This window comes from Anolis sagrei, chromosome 9 (genome assembly GCF_037176765.1).
Source record: "Anolis sagrei isolate rAnoSag1 chromosome 9, rAnoSag1.mat, whole genome shotgun sequence".
Classification (NCBI taxonomy): domain Eukaryota; kingdom Metazoa; phylum Chordata; class Lepidosauria; order Squamata; family Dactyloidae; genus Anolis; species Anolis sagrei.
This window is the reverse complement of record NC_090029.1, coordinates 13,564,091-13,583,929: the sequence shown is the minus strand read 5'-3', so window position 1 is coordinate 13,583,929 and position 19,839 is coordinate 13,564,091. Positions and strand designations below refer to the sequence as shown.

The window sequence follows — 19,839 nt, the reverse complement described above, 5'->3', positions numbered from 1 at the left end:
TCCTTTGTCTCACCCTGGTCATTCCACAGATATATAAACCCTTTTTCCTAGTTCCGACAGACCTCACTACCTCTGAGGATGCTTGCCATAGATGCAGGCGAAACATCAGGAGAGAATGCCTCTAGACAATGGCCATATAGCCCGAAAAAAACCTACATTTTAACATGTTCCACACTTTAGAGTTAATGCAGTTTGATACCACTTTAACTGCAATGCCTCAATGTTATGGAATCATGGGAGCTGAAGTTTTACCAGGTATTTGGCCTTCTCTGCCAAAGAGTGCTGGTGCCTCACTGAATTACAAATCCCAGAATTCCATATCATAGAGGTATCGCAATTCAAACTGCATTAATTCTACAGTCTAGATGCACCCACCCCAAATGACTTTGGAACTCAGTTTCCAGCAACTGATGTAGCCAGTGGACACAAGGGAAGAGGAAGGAGGAATGTTACTAAACTTGGCATGTTACTAAATGTCCTTTGACCAGAGTGCCTATGGTGTCGCTATAAGAAGGTCCTACAACAACGCTACAAAACCTACAACAACCCAGGTCCTCCATTGTGTATGTCATGGGGCTCAGACCACTTTGTAGTAGGTGGCCTGTGGTTTGCTCTTCTCCACACTTGCATGTCGTGGACTCCACTTTGTGGCCCCATTTCAGAAGGTTGGCTCTGCATCACATGGTGCCAGAGCGCAGTCTGATCAGCGCCTTCCAAGTCGCCCAGTCCTTTGTGTGCCCAGGGGGGAGTCTCTCATTCAGCCACTGATTAAGGTGCTGAGTTTTAATCTGCCACTTTTAGCCTGCCACTTTTGGACTCTCGCTTGCTGAGGTGTTCTTGCCAGCATTTCTGTAAATCTTAGGAAGCTATTTCTTGATTTGAGTTGTTGGCATGCTGGCTGATATCCGATCAGGGGATGAGCCAGAGATGTCACTGTCTTGGTCTTTTCATTGCTGGCTACTACTTCCCAGCAGATGTCAGGTGGTGCAATACTGCCGAAGCAGTATAATTTCTCCAACGGTGTGGGGCGTAGACATCCTGTGATAATCTGGCTTGTGTCATTAAGAGTCACTTCCACTGGGTTGTTGTAGGTTTTTTCAGGGTATATGGCCATGGTCTAGAGGCATTTTCTCCTGACGTTTCGCCTGCATCTATGGCAAGCATCCTCAGAGGTAGGTGAGGTTGTTGTAGGTTTTCCGGGCTATATGGCCATGTTCTAGAGGCATTTTCTCCTGACGTTTCACCTGCATCTTTGGCAAGCACCCTCGGAGGTAGTGAGGATGCTTGCCATAGATGCAGGCAAAACGTCAGGAGAAAATGCCTCTAGAACATGGCCATATAGCCGGGAAAACCTACAACAACCCAGTGATTCCCGCCATGAAAGCCTTCGACGATATATAAACCCTTTTTCCTAGTTCCAACAGACCTAGTTACCTCTGAGGATGCTTGCCATAGATGCAGGTGAACCATCAGGAGAGAATGCTTCTAGTCCATGGCCATATAGCCCGGAAAACCTACAAGAACCCAGTGATTCCCGCCATGAAAGCCTTCGACGATATATAAACCCTTTTTCCTAGTTCCAACAGACCTCACTACCTCTGAGGATGCTTGCCATAGATGCAGGCTAAACATCAGGAGAGAATGCCTCTAGACCATGGCCATATAGCCCGAAAAAACCTACAACAACCCAGTGATTCCCGCCATGAAAGCCTTCGACGATATATAAACCCTTTTTCCTAGTTCCAACAGACCTCGTTACCTCTGAGGATGTTTGCCATAGATGCAGGTGAACCATCAGGAGAGAATGCTTCTAGTCCACGGCCATATAGCCCGGAAAACCTACAAGAACCCAGTGATTCCCGCCATGAAAGCCTTCGACGATATATAAACCCTTTTTCCTAGTTCCAACAGACCTCACTACCTCTGAGGATGCTTGCCATAGATGCAGGCTAAACATCAGGAGAGAATGCCTCTAGACCACGGCCATATAGCCCGAAAAAACCTACAACAACCCAGTGATTCCCGCCATGAAAGCCTTCGACGATATATAAACCCTTTTTCCTAGTTCCAACAGACCTCGTTACCTCTGAGGATGTTTGCCATAGATGCAGGTGAACCATCAGGAGAGAATGCTTCTAGTCCACGGCCATATAGCCCGGAAAACCTACAAGAACCCAGTGATTCCCGCCATGAAAGCCTTCGACGATATATAAACCCTTTTTCCTAGTTCCAACAGACCTCACTACCTCTGAGGATGCTTGCCATAGATGCAGGCTAAACATCAGGAGAGAATGCCTCTAGACCACGGCCATATAGCCCGAAAAAACCTACAACAACCCAGTGATTCCCGCCATGAAAGCCTTCGACGATATATAAACCCTTTTTCCTAGTTCCAACAGACCTCGTTACCTCTGAGGATGTTTGCCATAGATGCAGGTGAACCATCAGGAGAGAATGCTTCTAGTCCACGGCCATATAGCCCGGAAAACCTACAAGAACCCAGTGATTCCCGCCATGAAAGCCTTCGACGATATATAAACCCTTTTTCCTAGTTCCAACAGACCTCACTACCTCTGAGGATGCTTGCCATAGATGCAGGCTAAACATCAGGAGAGAATGCCTCTAGACCATGGCCATATAGCCCGAAAAAACCTACAACAACCCAGTGATTCCCGCCATGAAAGCCTTCGACGATATATAAACCCTTTTTCCTAGTTCCAACAGACCTCGTTACCTCTGAGGATGTTTGCCATAGATGCAGGTGAACCATCAGGAGAGAATGCTTCTAGTCCACGGCCATATAGCCCGGAAAACCTACAAGAACCCAGTGATTCCCGCCATGAAAGCCTTCGACGATATATAAACCCTTTTTCCTAGTTCCAACAGACCTCACTACCTCTGAGGATGCTTGCCATAGATGCAGGCTAAACATCAGGAGAGAATGCCTCTAGACCATGGCCATACAGCCCGAAAAAACCTACAACAACCCAGTGATTCCAGCCATGAAAGCCTTTGACAATACATAGTCACGTCCACTGTTTAAACATGGTGAGATGTATTCCACTCTGGGCATGCACACTCAGCAGCAGAGTAGCAAAGCGCAAGGGCAGATGCCTTCACTGTGCCTGGTTGTGATTCCCCAGGTTGTGCCAGTCAGATTTCGTACAATGTGATTTCTAGCACTCACTTTCTGCTTGATATTCAAGCAGTGCTTCTTACAAGTCAGAGCACAGTCCAGAGTAACTCCCAGGTGTTTGGGCGTGCTGCAATACTCCAGTGGGATTCCTTCCCAGACCATCCTCAGGGCTTGAGGTGCTTGTCTGTTCTTAAGGTGAAAAATGAACAGCATTAAAGACCACAACTTTTTTGGAAATAGTTGAAAGCGCAGTAAATGTGCTTGTTCTGCATTCCCGCAAGTTCCTTTAGTGCTTCCATTTGAGAAAGTAGGAAGGTGGTGGGCTAGGCTTCCTCTCCACTCTCCAGAAAGGATTCCTAGCAAATTTTATGACCATGATGACCATTTCCTCCGCAGACACTTCTGCGTTCGTAAAGAATTCTTTGCCACTCTGGTCCCTAGATACTGCCGGAATCGCAGATGGCTGTAGGTTTTTTTGCAGCATTGCCATGTACATGGACTCTGCCTCCACTTTAGGATTTAAGAATGCTGAACTGGCAGTCCCCATGGCAGCTGAAGGCTATGACCGGGCTGTGTACACTTGCAGCTCCTGACTCAGCAGATCTGCTGCCTGCCTGGGTAGACCAAGGTATTTGCTTATATTACCAGGGATTACGCTGGTGACGACTTGATATAATGCAGTTGGGGCAGCATGGTGGGATCTGCCCATCTGCAGAGAGGCATCGGGTTGGCTTCCTGGGCTGGCTATGCGGCAGGCCAAATGATGAAGCCATAGGTGCTTGGGTGTGATCCTGGATTCATCGCTGAGCCTGGATACCCAAGTTTCGGCGGTGACCAGGGGAGCATTTGCACAATTAAAACTTGTGCGCCAGCTGCGCCCGTACTTTGGGAAGTCTGACTTGGCCACAGTAGTCCACGCTCTGGTTACATCCTGTATAGATTACTGCAACACGCTTGTGCTGTCGCGCCTGGGGGCTATTATTCTTTAGAGCCGCCGCAAACTCTGTTCCTGCGGGAGCAAACCTTGCTAGCACGTCCCTGACGTCATGAGCCTGCGCCTCTCGCCCCGCCCCTTTCTCCGCCCCTTTCTCTTTGCCAGCGTGGTTTTTCCTTTGCTCGGGCAGCATTGCCCGCATTTTCTCTCAGTTGAATTCTGGACACAGCAGATTTCAGGCCGGGACATGGTACCGAGACAGCCTTGGTTGCCTTAGTGGATGATCTGCGCAGGGAGCTAGACAGGGGGAGTGTGTCCCTGTTAGTTCTGCTGGACCTCTCAGCGGCCTTCGATACCGTCGACCACAGTATCCTTCTGAGACACCTCGTGGGAATGGGCCTTGGTGGCACTGTTCTGCAGTGGCTCAGGTCCTTCCTAGAGGATCGTACTCAGAAGGTGTTGCTGGGGGACAACTGCTCTACCTCACAACCATTGTCTTGTGGGGTCCCGCAGGGCTCAATATTGTCCCCCATGTTATTTAACATCTACATGAAGCCGTTGGGAGAGATCATCCGGAGTTTCGGGGTGCGGTGTTATCTGTACGCAGATGACGTCCAACTCTGTCACTCCTTCCCACCTACTACTAAGGAGGCTGTTCAGGTCCTGAACCGCTGCTTGGCCGCTGTGTCGGACTGGATGAGGGCTAACAAATTGAAATTGAATCCAGATAAGACAGAGGCACTCCTGGTCAGTCAAAAGGCCGAACAGAGTATAGGGTTACAGCCTGTGTTAGACGGGGTTACACTCCCCCTGAAGACGCAGGTTCGCAGCTTGGGTGTGATCCTGGACTCTTCGCTAAGCTTGGAACCCCAAGTTTCGGCGGTGTCCAGGGGAGCATTTGCACAATTAAAACTTGTGCGCCAGTTGCACCCGTACCTTGGGAAGTCTGACTTGGCCACGGTAGTCCACGCTCTGGTTACATCCCGCATTGATTACTGCAACGTGCTCTACGTGGGGTTGCCCTTGAAGACTGCCCGGAAGCTTCAGATGGCCCAGCGCTCGGCAGCCAGGTTGCTAACGGGAGCGGCACTCAGGGAGCGTACCACTCCTCTGTTGAGCCAGCTCCACTGGCTGCCAATCTGCTACCGGGCACAATTCAAGGTGCTGGCTTTAGCCTATAAAGCCCTAAACGGTTCTGACCCCACTTACCTCTCCGAACGCATCTCCACCTATGAACCGACTAGAACATTAAGATCGTCTGGGGAGGCCCTGCTCTCGGTCCCGCCTGCGTCACAGGCGCGTTTGGCGGGGACGAGAGACAGAGCCTTCTCAGTGGTGGCCCCTTGGCTATGGAATGCCTTACCGGTAGACATCAGACAGGCACCATCATTGCTGGCGTTTCGGAGAAAGGTCAAGACCTGGCTTTATGAACAAGCGTTTGGTTAACAGTGCAACCGAACATAGGAAGACGGTAAATGGAACACAGGAATGATACAAGGATTATGAGATCGGATCTGATTTCATTGAGGCGCTATGTTTGTTTCATGTTGTTTGTTAATTGTTGTGGATCGGTGTTGTTGATCCTGTTGTTATATTTGTTGTGTTTTTAATTGCACCGACATTGTTATGATAATTTGTACCTTGTAAACCACATTGAGTCGCCTTTTTGGGCTGAAAAATGCGTTATAGAAATAAAGCAAATAAATAAATAAATAAATAAATAAATAGATAAATAAATAGGTGCTTGGGTGTGATCCTGGATTCATCGCTGAGCCTGGATCCCCAAGTTTCGGCGGTGACCAGGGGAGCATTTGCACAATTAAAACTTGTGCGCCAGCTGCGCCCGTACTTTGGGAAGTCTGACTTGGCCACAGTAGTCCACGCTCTGGTTACATCCTGTATAGATTACTGCAACACGCTTGTGCTGTCGCGCCTGGGGGCTATTATTCTTAATAAAGGAGGGATGGACGTGGCATCTTTCCCCCAGGGGATTGCTTCTTGCCCTCCTATAGGAAACTGGAACTCCCAAAAACCCAAAACGCTGTAAATAACTCAAAATAAGTTTTATTTATCACAAAGTCATTTCTTCAAAGCAATGAGCTGGAAAACTTTAGAGGGGTGAAGGAAAATATATGTTACAGTCTCAATTAGTCCTGGGTCCAAGGGGTTTGAAGCTGAGAAGCCTCACCAAGTTTCCTCCTTCCTCAATGGCTGAACCCCAGTTCAGATGGCCTATGTTTTGAAGATTCAGGATCTTCCTTTGGTGCCAAAAGAACCGGCTTGAAGGTGCTTGAGACTTCCAACGTCATTCAGATTGGCCTGAACATGATGCACAAGTCTCAAGAGTAAAAAACCTCATAACTGGTGCTAAGAGGTAACTTAAATCAGGGTCTTTTAAGAATCAAGTCTCTTACTCATGTCCATGTGGTATGATCTCTGATGGTAGAATGAAGAAAAAGGAAGTTCTCCCCTCTTGCAGGAAGAGGTGGAACCAAACAGTACTGATTGACAGCTATAAGTAACCAGTCCCTACAACTATACACAAGCAAGGTAAAAGGGGCAGGATTAAGCATAATACAACAGTTTAAATTTTGCAATTAACAGTTTTATACATAGGTGGCGCCACTCGGGCTGTCACAGCGCTCTACGTGGGGTTGCCTTTGAAGACGGCTCGGAAGCTTCAAATGGTCCAAATGGTACTAGCACTGCAGACTACTTTAACCAGAGAAGTCAGTCATAGCAGAGAACCTGATGAACCAACCTGGACACAGCAGATTATTTGAGAAGACAGAAATGCTGGACCACTCTCACAACCACCATGTCAGACTACACAGAGAAGCCACAAGCCTGTGGACAATTTCAACAGAAAGGAGAAAACCATGAAAATGAACAAAATCTGGCTACCAGTATTAAAAAAAACTCTAAAATTAGAACAGCACAACAGAGAGGAAACAAACAAGGACATCTAATCACCTCTCAACAAAAGATTGCTCCAGGCACTGCCAGACAATCAAATGCTAATCAAGGTGATCAGTTGAAACATTCACACCTAGCTCCAACAGACAAGAGTCCTTTGTCCCACCCTGGTCATTCCACAGATATATAAACCCTTTTTCCTAGTTCCAACAGACCTCACTATCTCTGAGGATGCTTGCCATAGATGCAAGTGAAACGTCAGGAGAAAATGTCTTTAGAACATGGCCATATAGCCCCCCCCCCCAAAAAAAAACCTACAACAACCCAGTTTAATAAACTTTTCGTATGTTTTTATGATAGGACCAATTAGGAAATGTCATTTATAACCCAGGAACAAATACTATGTTACACAGTGCAATATATTATAATTATATAATTATAATATAATAACAGAATTATGTAATATACTAATATAATGTGCTGCAGGATGTCCCTCCTGCAAAAACAAGGTTTTTGCAGTTTAATACACTTTCAAGGTCCCCCATGACCTTCTGGCAAGGAAACTAGTCCAATGTGGGCTAGGCAAAACTATGGTGAGGTGGATCTGGAATTGGTTAAATGGACGAACCCAAAGGGTGATTCTCCCCAATGCTTCCTCTTCATCCTGGAAAGAAGTGACGAGCGGAGTGCCATGAACAGGGTTCCGTCCTGGGCCCGGTCTTGTTCAACAGCTTTATTAATGACTTAGATGAAGGGCTAGAAGGCAGGATCATCAAGTTTGCAGACGACACCAAATTGGGAGGGATAGCCAATACTCCAGAAGACAAAACGATCTTGACAGATTAGAGAGATGAATGGCCAAAACCAACAAAATGAAGTTCAACAAGGACAAATGCAAGATACTCCACTTTGGCAGGAAAAACGAAATGCAAAGATACAAAATGGGGGACGCCTGGCTCGAGAGCAGTACGTGTGAAAAAGATCTTGGAGTCCTCATGGACAACAAGTTAAACATGAGCCAACAATGTGATGTGGTGGCAAAAAAAGCCAATGGGATTTTGGCCTGCATCAATAGGAGCATAGTGTCTAGATCCAGGGAAGTAATGCTACCCCTCTCTTCCGCTTTGGTTAGACCACACCTGGAATATTGTGTCCAATTCAAGAGAGATATTGACAAGCTGGAATGTGTCCAGAGGAGGGCGACTAAAATGATCAAGGGTCTGGAGAACAAGCCCTATGAGGAGCGGCTTAAGGAGCTGGACATGTTTAGCCTGAAGAAGACAAGGCTGAGAGGAGATATGATAGCCATGTATAAATATGTGAGAGGAAGCCTTGTTCTCTGCTTCCCTGGAGACTAGGACACGGAACAATGGCTTCAAACTACAAGAGAGGAGATTCCATCTGAACATGAGGAAGAACCTCCTGACTGTGAGAGCCATTCAGCAGTGGAACTCTCTGCCCCGGAGTGTGGTGGAGGCTCCTTCTTTGGAAGCTTTTAAACAGAGGCTGGATGGCCATCTGTCAGGGGTGATTTGAATGCAATATTCCTGCTTCTTGGCAGAATGGGGTTGGACTGGATAGTCCATGAGGTCTCTTCCAACTCTGATTCTATGATTCTCCATGTTTTTATGATAGAACAAATTAGGAAGTGACAGCGGGCATGAAGTGATATCTTCATGCCCGCTGCCTTTTGCATGCCAGGATCACTCGCTCCCTTATCTGCTCTGTTGTATGCTCTGGATCCCTGCTGCTATTCCAGCCAACCCTTGTAAACCTTGCCCTTATCAGCACATGGACATTTGACATAAACCTACTTAGTACTGGGACACGAATGGAGTAAATTGCATGCACATGTCTTTGACTGCCCCAAAACTACACAGGAGAAGCAACCTATTGTGTCGTCCCAAGGTCCCACCTACAGTGCTGCAATGCCCAGCTCCTGCCCCCTTGGTTCAAGGATGCTATTTGTTGGCACGCGGACTTCTGAACGCTCACTCACCTGCCACCACTTTGCAGTGTTCCCCTGGGACCCCCAGCTGGTTAGCGCGGGCGGATTGAGTGGACCTTTTGCGTCTGAGGAAGTGCTCCTTCCCATCGAATGACACCTCCGACGTGTTCACCGGACGTATCTGCACTTGTTCCGACTCAATCTGGATCAAGCCAACCTGTTCACCAACAAAGAAATTGTTCTTAGAATCACATTGGGAGTCTGAACCATTCAGCAGGCAGAAACACAACAAGCAATGGCTGTTATAATCTTTGTTGGTGGTGAAATCATAAGCCAACCCGGTAGCACATTTGCAGTTGTGACTGCATTTCGTCGATTCGAAGATGCAGCTCCTTTTAAAAAAGGATGTCCCAGATTTGCAGTTTTTAAAAAGTTCTGTATGTTTTGCTCTCATGGCAGTGTTAGTTCAATTGAGAAACCTGCTTTCCCTATTGAAAGAAGTCATTAGATTGTCGAGGCTTTCATGGCCGGAATCACTGGGTTGTTGTAGGGTTTTTTGGGCTATATGGCCATGGTCTAGAGGCATTCTCTCCTGACGTTTCACCTGCATCTATGGTAAGCATCCTCAGAGGTAGTGAGGTCTGTTGGAAGTAGGAAAAGGGGTTTATATATTGTGGAATGACCAGGGTTTAGACAAAGGACTCTTGTCTGTTGGAGCAAGGTGTAAATGTTTCAACTGACCACCTTATTATTTATTTATTTATTTGCTTCATTTTTATACCGCATTTTTCAGCCCTTAACAGGCGACTCAATGCGGTTTACAGTGCAATTAAAACACAACAATACAACAACAGGATCGACGACGTCGATCCACAACAATTAACAATCAGACAGGACAAATCAACAAACAACATATATAACGCCTCAATTAAAATCAGATCCGTTCTCATAGTCGTTGTGCTGTTCCTATGTTCCATTTACCGTCTTCCTTAATTAGTTGCATTGCTTAGCCAAACGCTTGTTCGTAAAGCCAGGTCTTGACCATTCTCCGAAACGTCAGCAACGAGGGTGCCTGTCTGATGTCTACCGGCAAGGCATTCCATAGCCGAGGGGCCACCACTGAGAAGGCCCTGTCTCTCGTCCCCGCCAAGCGTGCCTGTGACGCAGGCGGGATCGAGAGCAGGGCCTCCCCAGACGATCTTAATGTTCTAGTCGGTTCATAGGTGGAGATGTGTTTGGAGAGGTAAGTGGGGCCAGAACCGTTTAGGGCTTTATAGGCTAAAGCCAGCACCTTGAATTGTGCCCGGTAGCGGATTGGCAGCCAGTGGAGCTGGCTCAACAGAGGAGTGGTGTGCTCCCTGAGTGCCGCTCCCGTTAGCAACCTGGCTGCCGAGCGCTGGACCATCTGAAGCTTCCGGGCAGTCTTCAAGGGCAACCCCACGTAGAGCGCGTTGCAGTAATCAATCCGGGATGTAACTAGAGCGTGGACCACCGTGGCCAAATCAGACTTCCCAAGGTACGGCCGCAGCTGGCGCACGAGTTTGAGTTGTGCAAATGCTCCCCTGGACACCGCCGAAACCTTGATTAACATATAATGGCTTGACAGTGCCTGCAGCAAACTTTTGTTGAGATGTGATTAGATGTCCTTGTTTGTTTCCTCAGAAACAAACAGAAATGCTGGATCACTCTCACAACCACCATGTCAGATTACACAGAGTAGCCATTGAAATATACAAGCATGTGGACAATTTTAACAGAAAGGAGGAAACCATGAAAAGGAACAAAATCTGACTACCAGTATTAAAAAACTCTAAAATTACAACAGCACAACAACAGAGAGGAAACAAACAAGGAACATCTAATCACTTCTCCCCACGGGGAGAAGGGCGGAATATAAACAGTGTATTATTATTATTGTTATTATTATTATTATAATTATAATTAACAAATGAGACCCCAAAACTACAATGCCTCAACTAAAAGGTTTCCAAAAAGCTGTAAATTGAGATACTGGAAAATGACATTGATGGAATACTGGAGTGCACAGAGACTTCAAGGAGTCTCTCCAGGGCCTGCCTGTTCTCAATGTATCTCTTAACTGGACATGCCAAGTGTGGAACACATCTCACCATGCTAAAACAGTGGATGTGGCTCTTAATGAGACATGTCGTATTATCACGCAGTGTCTGCGCCCTACACCACTGGAGAAACTACACTGTTTAGCCAGTATTGCACCACCTGACATCCGCCGGGAAGTAGCAGCCAACAGTAAAAGGACCAAGGCAGAGACATCTCCAGCTCATCCCCTGTTTGGGTATCAGAGCCAGCACGTCAATGACTTAAATCAAGAAATAGTTTTCTAAGATCTACAGAGACACTCGCTGGAACACCTCAGCAAGCGAGAGTCCAAAAGTGGCAGGCTCAAACCCAGAACCTCAACCAATGGCTGATACCAAATGAGAGACTCCCCCCTGGGCACACAGAAGACTGGGCGACTTGGAAGGCGCTGAACAGACTGCGCTCTGGCACCACGAGATGCAGAGCCAACCTTCAGAAATGGGGTTACAAAGTGGAATCCACGACATGTGAGTGTGGAGTAGAGCAAACTACTGACCACCTGCTGCAATGCAACCTGAGCCCTGCTACATGCACAATGGAGGACCTTCTTGCAGCAACACCAGAGGCACTCCAAGTGGCCAGATACTGGTCAAAAGACATTTCATCAACTACCAAGCTTGCAAATTTTGTGTTTTGTCTGTTTGTTTGTTTGTTTGTTTCGTTCTGTTAGAAATGTAATACAATTGTCTGGCTGCCCCTGACATGACAAATAAAATAACTGGGAAAGAGCAGCAGATGTCACTTCCCAAAATCCAAATCAAAAACGTTTTGGAAAAGTTTCAGCTGGATTACAGCCTGGTTGAAGAGATATGGCATTTAGGGGGTGGCATCATCAGATGTAGTGATGATAATGATCCTAGAGAGGCCTATTATCATAATTGTGTGTGATCTTTACTGTTAGGAAAAGCCCCCGACTCTGTATATCACAACAGTATAACAAAACTATGGTTGACAATCATTGAATACTCCAACATACATATCTCAGTGTGGAGATATGCCAAAGTGGCTTCATTCATTTTCTCTTTCTGTTTCTCCGCTGGTACTTTCCCTGGTTGTAAACAGTACACACCAGATGGGTCCAGATTGAAAGGGAAGGAGAGGCATTTTGAGGGTTTTTTCGTTTCTTTTCCAGGCGAACAGAGCACAGCTCTGCACCAGCCAGCCAGCCAGGCACCCTCCCAAGCGAGACATCTGCACGTACGTACATACAAGCGCTTGGACGTGGAACAGCCAACAGCATTAACATGATTTACAATCAACATTACATATGTGTTATAAATTACACTGGCCCCCCACGCACAACATGCCAGTCTTGGTCTTCACTGACTCCTCGACTTCGTCTTGCTCACATAATTCCACATTGCAAGGCGACTGTAGACTAACTTTCTCCTTACCACAGTGGTTCTCAACCTGGGGGTCGGGACCCCTGTGGGGGTCGCGACAGGGTGTCAGCGGGGTCACCAAAGACCATCAGAAAACATAGTATTTTCTCTTTGTCATGGGTGTTCTGCGTGGAAAGTTTGGTCTAATTCTATCATTGGTGGGGTTCAGAATACTATTTCATTGTGGGTGAACTATGAATCCCAGCAGCTACAACTCCCAAATGGCAAGGTCTATTTTCTCCAAACTCTACCAGTGTTCACATTTGGGTATATTGTGCCAAGTTTGATCCAGATCCATCACTGTTTGAGTCCACAGTGTTCTATGGATATAGGTGAACCACAACTCCAAAAACTCAAGGTCAGTGTCCACCAGACTCTCCCAGTAATGCTGGACCACTCCAACAACCGCCATGTCAGACTACACAGAGAAGCCATTGAAATCCACAAGCATGTGGACAATTTCAACAGAAAGGAGGACACCATAAAAATGAACAAAATCTGGCTACCAGTATTAAAAAACTCTAAAATTACTACAGCAAAACAGCAGAGAGGAAACAACCAGGCACATCTTAACACCTCCCAGCAAGAGATTTTCCCAGGCTGAGCCAAGCCTTCAAATGCTAATGAAGGTGGTCAGCTGAAACATTCACACCTAGCTCCAGCAGAGAAGAGCTCTTCGCCCCACCCCAGTCATTCCACAGATATATAAACCCATTTCCCTATTTCCAACAGACCTCACTACCTCTGAGGATGCTTGCCATAGATGCAGGCGAAACGTCAGGAGAAATGCCTCTAGAACATGGCCCTATAGCCCGAAAAAACCTACAAGAACCTAGTGATTCCGGCCATGAAAGCCTTCAACAATACACAGTATTTTCTGATGGTCATGGGGATTCTATGTGGGAAGTTTGAGCGAATTCTATCGTTGGTGGAGTTCAGAATGTTCTTTGATTTTAATGAACTATAAATCCCAGCAACTACAACTCCCAAAAGTCAAGGTCTATTTTCCCCAGGCTCCATCAGTGTTCACATTTGTGCATATTGAGTATTTGTGCCAAGTTTGGTCCAGATCAACCATTGCGTGAGTCCACAGTGCTCTCTGGATGTAGGTGAACTACAACTCCCAAACTCAAAGTCAATACCCATCAAACCCTTCCAGTATTTTCTGTTGGTCATGGGAGTTCTATGTGGCAAATTAGGTTCAAATCCATCACTGGTGGAGTTCAGAATGCTCTTTGATTATAGGTGAACTATAAATCCCAACCTAGTGATTCCAGCCATGAAAGCCTTCGACAATACATTCTCCCAGTATTTCTCTTGGCCATGGGAATTCTGTATGCCCAGTTTGATTCAATTCCATCATTGATGGAGTTCAAAAGGCTCTGTGATTTTAGGTGAACTATAAATCCCAGCAATTCCAACATTCCCAAATGACAAAATCAATCCCCTCCAACCCCACCAGTATTCAAATTTGGGCGTTTCGGGTATTTGTGCCAAATTTGGTCCAGTGAATGAAAATACATCCTGCATATCAGATATTTATATTACGATTCACAACAGTAGCAAATTAAAGAAGTAGCAACGAAAATAACATTATGGTTGGGGGTCACCACAACGTGGGAACATGTAGTAAGGGGTCGCGGCATTAGGAAGGTTGAGAACCACTGCCTTACCGCCTAATGAGCACTTTCTGGAGAATTTGGCCAAGACAGAAAACGATGAGGATTCTTGCTTTGGAACACAGCCTTGTTGCTCTGATTTGTATCCTGGGGTTCATTGGTGCTCCGGCACAAAGCCAGGATCTTTCACAAAATGCCAAAGCCATGCGGGGAAAATAGCAAGGCTTTCAGTTCCCCACCAAAGGCGACTTTTCATGTTCCGAGGGCTTTTCTGCCGGAGGGCATCTGCACCTGCAGAGGGGCTCGGGATTCATTAGCGTGCCAGTTTCCAAAGGGCTGCTGTGATGTTATTAAACCCAACTCCCATTTTGCAATTAGCATGACACAATTAGGTTGGGCACCAGGAGGAGGAATCCAACTAATAAGGAGACCCACCGTTCTGCTGGAACCTCCAAAGGCAGGGCAGTTGTATTGCCAAGGTAATTAAGAGGCTAGCTAAAACGATTCTCGTATACGAGTCAAGATTTTGTGCCAAGGCAGCAATCCAAGCCTATGCAGCTGGACCAATAAAGGGTCTTCCCTGGTGCATCATACTGAAGAAGTCAACCATTTGAGAGCACAAAGAATACCGAGCCTCTCTTGCTTGCTGCCCATGCAATAAATGCCTCCATTTCAATGTTCAAGGGGGAAGGAGGAGGAAGAGAGGAAGGGACAGAAAGAGCCCTGGCACTCCATTGTGATCATGCACAAAGATGGCCAACTCTGGTATTGGTCAATCTCTTTGGCAAAGAAGGCTACAGACCTTGTAAACCTGCAACTTCCAGGATTCAACAGCATGGAGCCATGGCACTTCAAGTGGTGTCAAGCTGAATTAATTCTACACTGCAGTTGCACCCTTAACCTCCAGGAAAGGCAAAAGCTGCACATTGCAAGTGCTGAACCTGACTCAGCACATAGAAGATGGCTTTGAAAAGCAGCAGATCACAGGAGCTGTCTTCATAGACCTGTTGGCGGCGTATGATACTGCAAACTACCGACTCCTCCTGAGAAAATTGTATAATATCACAAAGGATTACCACCTCACCCGCCTCATAGGAAATCTGCTACAAAACAGGAGCTTTTTTGTTGAGTTCCAGGATCAAAGAAGCAGATGGCGGAAACAGAAGAACGGCCTGCCTCAGGGGAGCGTGCTTGCTCCATCCATGTTCAACATCTATAAAAATGACCAGCCACTGCCAGAAGGGACAGAGAGTTTCATCTATGCTGATGATCGTGCCATTACTGCTCAAGCAGGGAGCTTTGAGATGGTAGAACAGAAGCTCTTCGAAGCTCTAGGTGCTCTTACCGCCTACTACAGGGAAAACCAGCTGATCCCTAATCCATCTAAAACACAGACATGTGCCTTTCACCTTAAGAACAGACAAGCATCCAGAGCTCTGATGATCACCTGGGAAGGAATCCCACTGGAGCATTGCAGCACACCCAAATACCTGGGAGTCACCCTGGACTGTGCTCTGACCTACAAGAAGCACTGCCTGAATATCAAGCAAAAAGTGGCTGCTAGAAACAATATCATACGAAAGCTGACTGGCACAACATGGGGATCACAACCAGACACAGTGAAGACATCTGCCCTTGCGCTATGCTACTCTGCTGCTGAGTATGCATGCCCAGTGTGGAACACATCTCACCACGCTAAAACAGTAGATGTGGCTCTTAATGAGACATGCCGCATTATCATGAGGTGTCTGCGCCCTACACCACTGGAGAAATTACACTGTTTAGTTGGTATTGCTCCACCTGACATCCGCCGGGAAGTAGCAGCCAATAGTGAAAGGACCAAGGCAATGACATCTCCAGCTCATCCCTTGTTTGGGTATCAGACAGCACGTCAATGACTTAAATCAAGAAATAGTTTTCTAAGATCTACAGAGAGACTCGCTGGAACACCTCAGCAAGCCAGAGTCCAAAAGTGGCAGGCTCAAACCCAGAACCTCAATCAATGGCTGATACCAAATGAGAGACTCCCCCCTGGGCACACAGAAAACTGGGCAACTTGGGAGGCGCTGAACAGACTGCGCTCTGGCACCACGAGATGCAGAGCCAACCTCAAGAAATGGGGCCACAAAGTGGAGTCCACGACATGCGAGTGTGGAGAAGAGTAAACCACTGACCACCTGCTGCAATGCAACCTGAGCCCTGCCACATGCACAAGGGAGGACCTCCTTGCGGCAACACCAGAGGCACTCCAAGTGGCCAGATACTGGTCAAAGGGCATTTAATCAACTACCAAGCTTGCAAATTTTGTATTTTGTTTGTTTGTTTTGTTGTGTTAGAAATGTAATACAATTGTCTGGTTGCCCCGGACATAATAAATAAATACCCTTAACCTACTCTCTCAGATGCATAGAGAGCTTCCCAAATACAAACTAAAGCTCTTGTGATATCAAACATGTGCAACACAATAGCAACATCCTGGAATTTTTCCCTTTTGTCATCTCCATCCTTCACCTGAAAACACTTGCCCGTATCTTCCAACTATATCAACTTGATAATGAAACCTCTGATTCCATCATCCCATTTTTTCAGCTGCCTTTCAAAGTCCCAGTTTCTCTGTCCATTTCCCACTTCCCTCCTTTGCCTCCAGCTTACAGCAAATACCGCAAACCTAGTGCAATTGCAAACACAGCTTGCACCCAATTAACTCAGCAAGGTGGTGTTGAGAAGGAAGGACGCTTGTTCTTTCCGTTGGGTTCAGGGAAAAGGAAGTGGAGCTTCCTTGCTGTATTTCCTCTTTCATCATTTTGGGCATCTTGATCATTACCTTCGACAAGGCCTTTGACAAGGTCCCCATGACCTTCTGGCAAGGAAACTAGTCCAATGTGGGCTAGGCAAAACTATGGTGAGGTGGATCTGTAATTGGTTAAATGGACGAACCCAGAGGGTGATTCTCCCCAATGCTTCCTCTTCATCCTGCAAAGAAGTGACGAGCGGAGTGCCATCAACAGGGTTCCGTCCTGAGCCCGGTCCTGTTCAACATCTTCATTAATGACTTAGATGAAGGGCTAGAAGGCAGGATCATCAAGGTTGCAGATGACACCAAATTGGGAGGGAGAGCCAATACTCCAGAGGACAGGAGCAGGATTCAAAACAATCTTGACAGATTAGAGAGATGGGCCAAAACTAACAAAATGAAGTTCAACAGGGACAAATGCAAGATACTCCACTTAGGCAGAAAAAACGAAATGCAAAGATACAGAATGGGGGACAATGCCTGGCTCGAGAGCAGTATGTGTAAAAAAGATCTTGGAGTCCTTGTGGACAGCAAGTTAAACATGAGCCAACAATGTGATGTGGCGGCAAAAATAGCCAATGGGATTTTGGCCTGTATCAATAGGAGCATAGTGTCTAGATCTAGGGAAGTCATGCTACCCCCTATTCCACCTTGGTTAGACCAAACCTAGAATACTGTGTCCAGTTCTGGGCACCACAATTGAAGAGAGATATTGACAAGCTGTAATGTGTCCAGAGGAGGGCGACTAAAATGATCAAGGGTCTGAAAACAAGCCTTATGAGGAGCGGCTTAAAGAGCTGGGCATGTTTAGCCTGAAGAAGAGAAGGCTGAAAGGAGACATGCTAGCCATGTATACATATGTGAGAGGAAGTCACAGGGAGGTGGGAGCAAGCTTGTTTTCTGCTTCCCAGGAGACTAGGATGTGGAACAATGGCTTCAAACTACAAGAGAGGAGATTACATCTAAACATTAGGAAGTACTTCCTGACTGCGAGAGCTGTTCAGCAGTGGAACTCTCTGCCTCGGAGTGTGGTGGAGGCTCCTTCTTTGGAGGCTTTTAAACAGAGGCTGGATGGCCATCTGTCAGGGGTGCTTTGAATGCAATATTCCTGCTTCTTGGCAGGGGGTTGGACTGGATGGCCCATGAGGTCTCTTCCAACTCTATGATTCTATAATCAATCATCTACAACAACGTTGCCCAGGGAACACCTGGATGAGTTACTATTCTGCGAGGATGCTTCTCTCATATTTTTCTAAATATTATAACTGCATTCTCAATTCACTTCTGACACGATGAATAAATAAATCCCAAGCGCATGGCAGCGCCTTTGCAGGATGATATGCCACTCCTCCCCTCACTCTCTGTCCTCCGCCAATGGTGATGCAGGCGAATGCCATGCGCGAGTCGGTGTTCCTATTTATTTTGTGCTTCACTCACTGCGTAGGGCATGTTATTCTACTTATGTATGGCACACAGATCTCATGAATGTAGCGGCTGCTCCAAACAACCCGCAGTTTTGTTCTCCCACAGATGGGATTCCTATTAAAAGTGACACCAAATCAGAAAGAGATAGAAAGTTACCAAGGAAGCAGTTCACCGCAGCGAAGATATTTCAGAGTCAAACCATAGGATGCAACAGGATTTTGCATCACGGCTGAGATCAAGGCCTGTTCATTGCCATTGTTGAGTGCATTGTTTTGCTCATCTTGGCCACACACACCTCAGCTTTCAATGGCAAATCTCCTTTGCCTAGAATAACAGACTCCCAAATAGTAATCCAGAAGATTTAATCCACTCTGAACAAGCAACTCAGGACCACGTACTTCATGTTAAAGGCATTAAAAACTCTGTTAATGACATGTTACTAATGAGGAACACTTTGCTTTTTGCTGCATTCATGATTACTTCTTGCAGATAGAACACCTTAGGTCAGTGGTTCTCAACCTGGGGGTCGGGACCCCTGGAGGGGTCACGAGGGAGTGTCAGAGGGGTCACTAAAGACCACCAGAAAACACAGTATTTTCTGTTGGTCGTGGGGGTTCCATGTGGGAAGTTGGGCCCAATTCTGTCATTGGTGGGGTTCAGAATGCTCTTTGATTGCAAGTGAACTATAAATCCCAGCACCTACAACTCCCAAATATCAAGGTCTATTTTCCTTGAAGTCCACAAGTGTTCACATTTAGGCATACTGAGTATTCTTGCCAAGTTTAGTCCAGATCCATCATTGTTTGAGTCCACAGTGCTCTCTGGATGTAGGCAAATTACAACTCCAAAACTCAAAGTCAATGCCCACCAAACCCTTCCAGTGTTTTCTGTTGGTCATGGGAGTTCTGTGTGCCAGGTTTGGCCCAATTCAATCACTGATGGAGTTCAGAATGCTCTTTGATTGCAAGTGAACTATAAATCCCAGCACCTACAACTCCCAAATGTCAAGGTCTATTTTCCCCAAAGCCCACAAGTGTTCATATTTTGGCATATGGAATATTCGTGTCAAGTTTGGTACAGATCCATCATTGTTTGAGTCCACAGTGCTCTCTGGATGTAGGCGAACTACAACTCCAAAACTCAAAGTCAATGCCCACCAAACCCTTCCAGTATTTTCTGTTGGTCATGGGAGTTCTGTGTGCCAAGTTTGGCCCAATTTCATCACTGGTCGAGTTCAGAATGCTCTTTGATTGCAAGTGAACGATAAATCCCAGCAACTACAACTCCCAAATTACAAAATCAACCGCCCAACCCCACCAGTATTCAAATTTGGGCGTATCGGGTATTTGTGCCAAATTTGGTCCAGTGAATGAAAATACACCCTGTGTATCAGATATTTACATGACAATTCATAACAGCAGCAAAATGGCAGTTATGAAGTAGGAAGGAAAATAATGTTATGGTTGGGGGTCACCACCACATGAGGAACTGTATTAAGGGGTCGCAGCATGAGGAAAGTTGAGAACCACTGCCTTAGGTATTCCAGCTATATTCCTGTACGGTCATG

At 46.4% G+C, this 19,839-nt stretch overlaps 1 protein-coding gene across 2 annotated transcripts in view; it reads right to left on the bottom strand.

Annotated features, from left to right (window-relative positions):
- Window positions 1-19,839, bottom strand: part of ADAMTS17 (ADAM metallopeptidase with thrombospondin type 1 motif 17) — a 262,297-nt gene that overhangs the window by 226,968 nt on the left and 15,490 nt on the right. For both annotated transcript variants that reach the window (XM_067471299.1, XM_067471300.1), the window contains exon 3: window positions 8,986-9,151. In XM_067471299.1, the coding sequence (XP_067327400.1) occupies window positions 8,986-9,151 (166 nt within the window). The remainder of the gene's footprint in view (window positions 1-8,985; window positions 9,152-19,839) is intronic.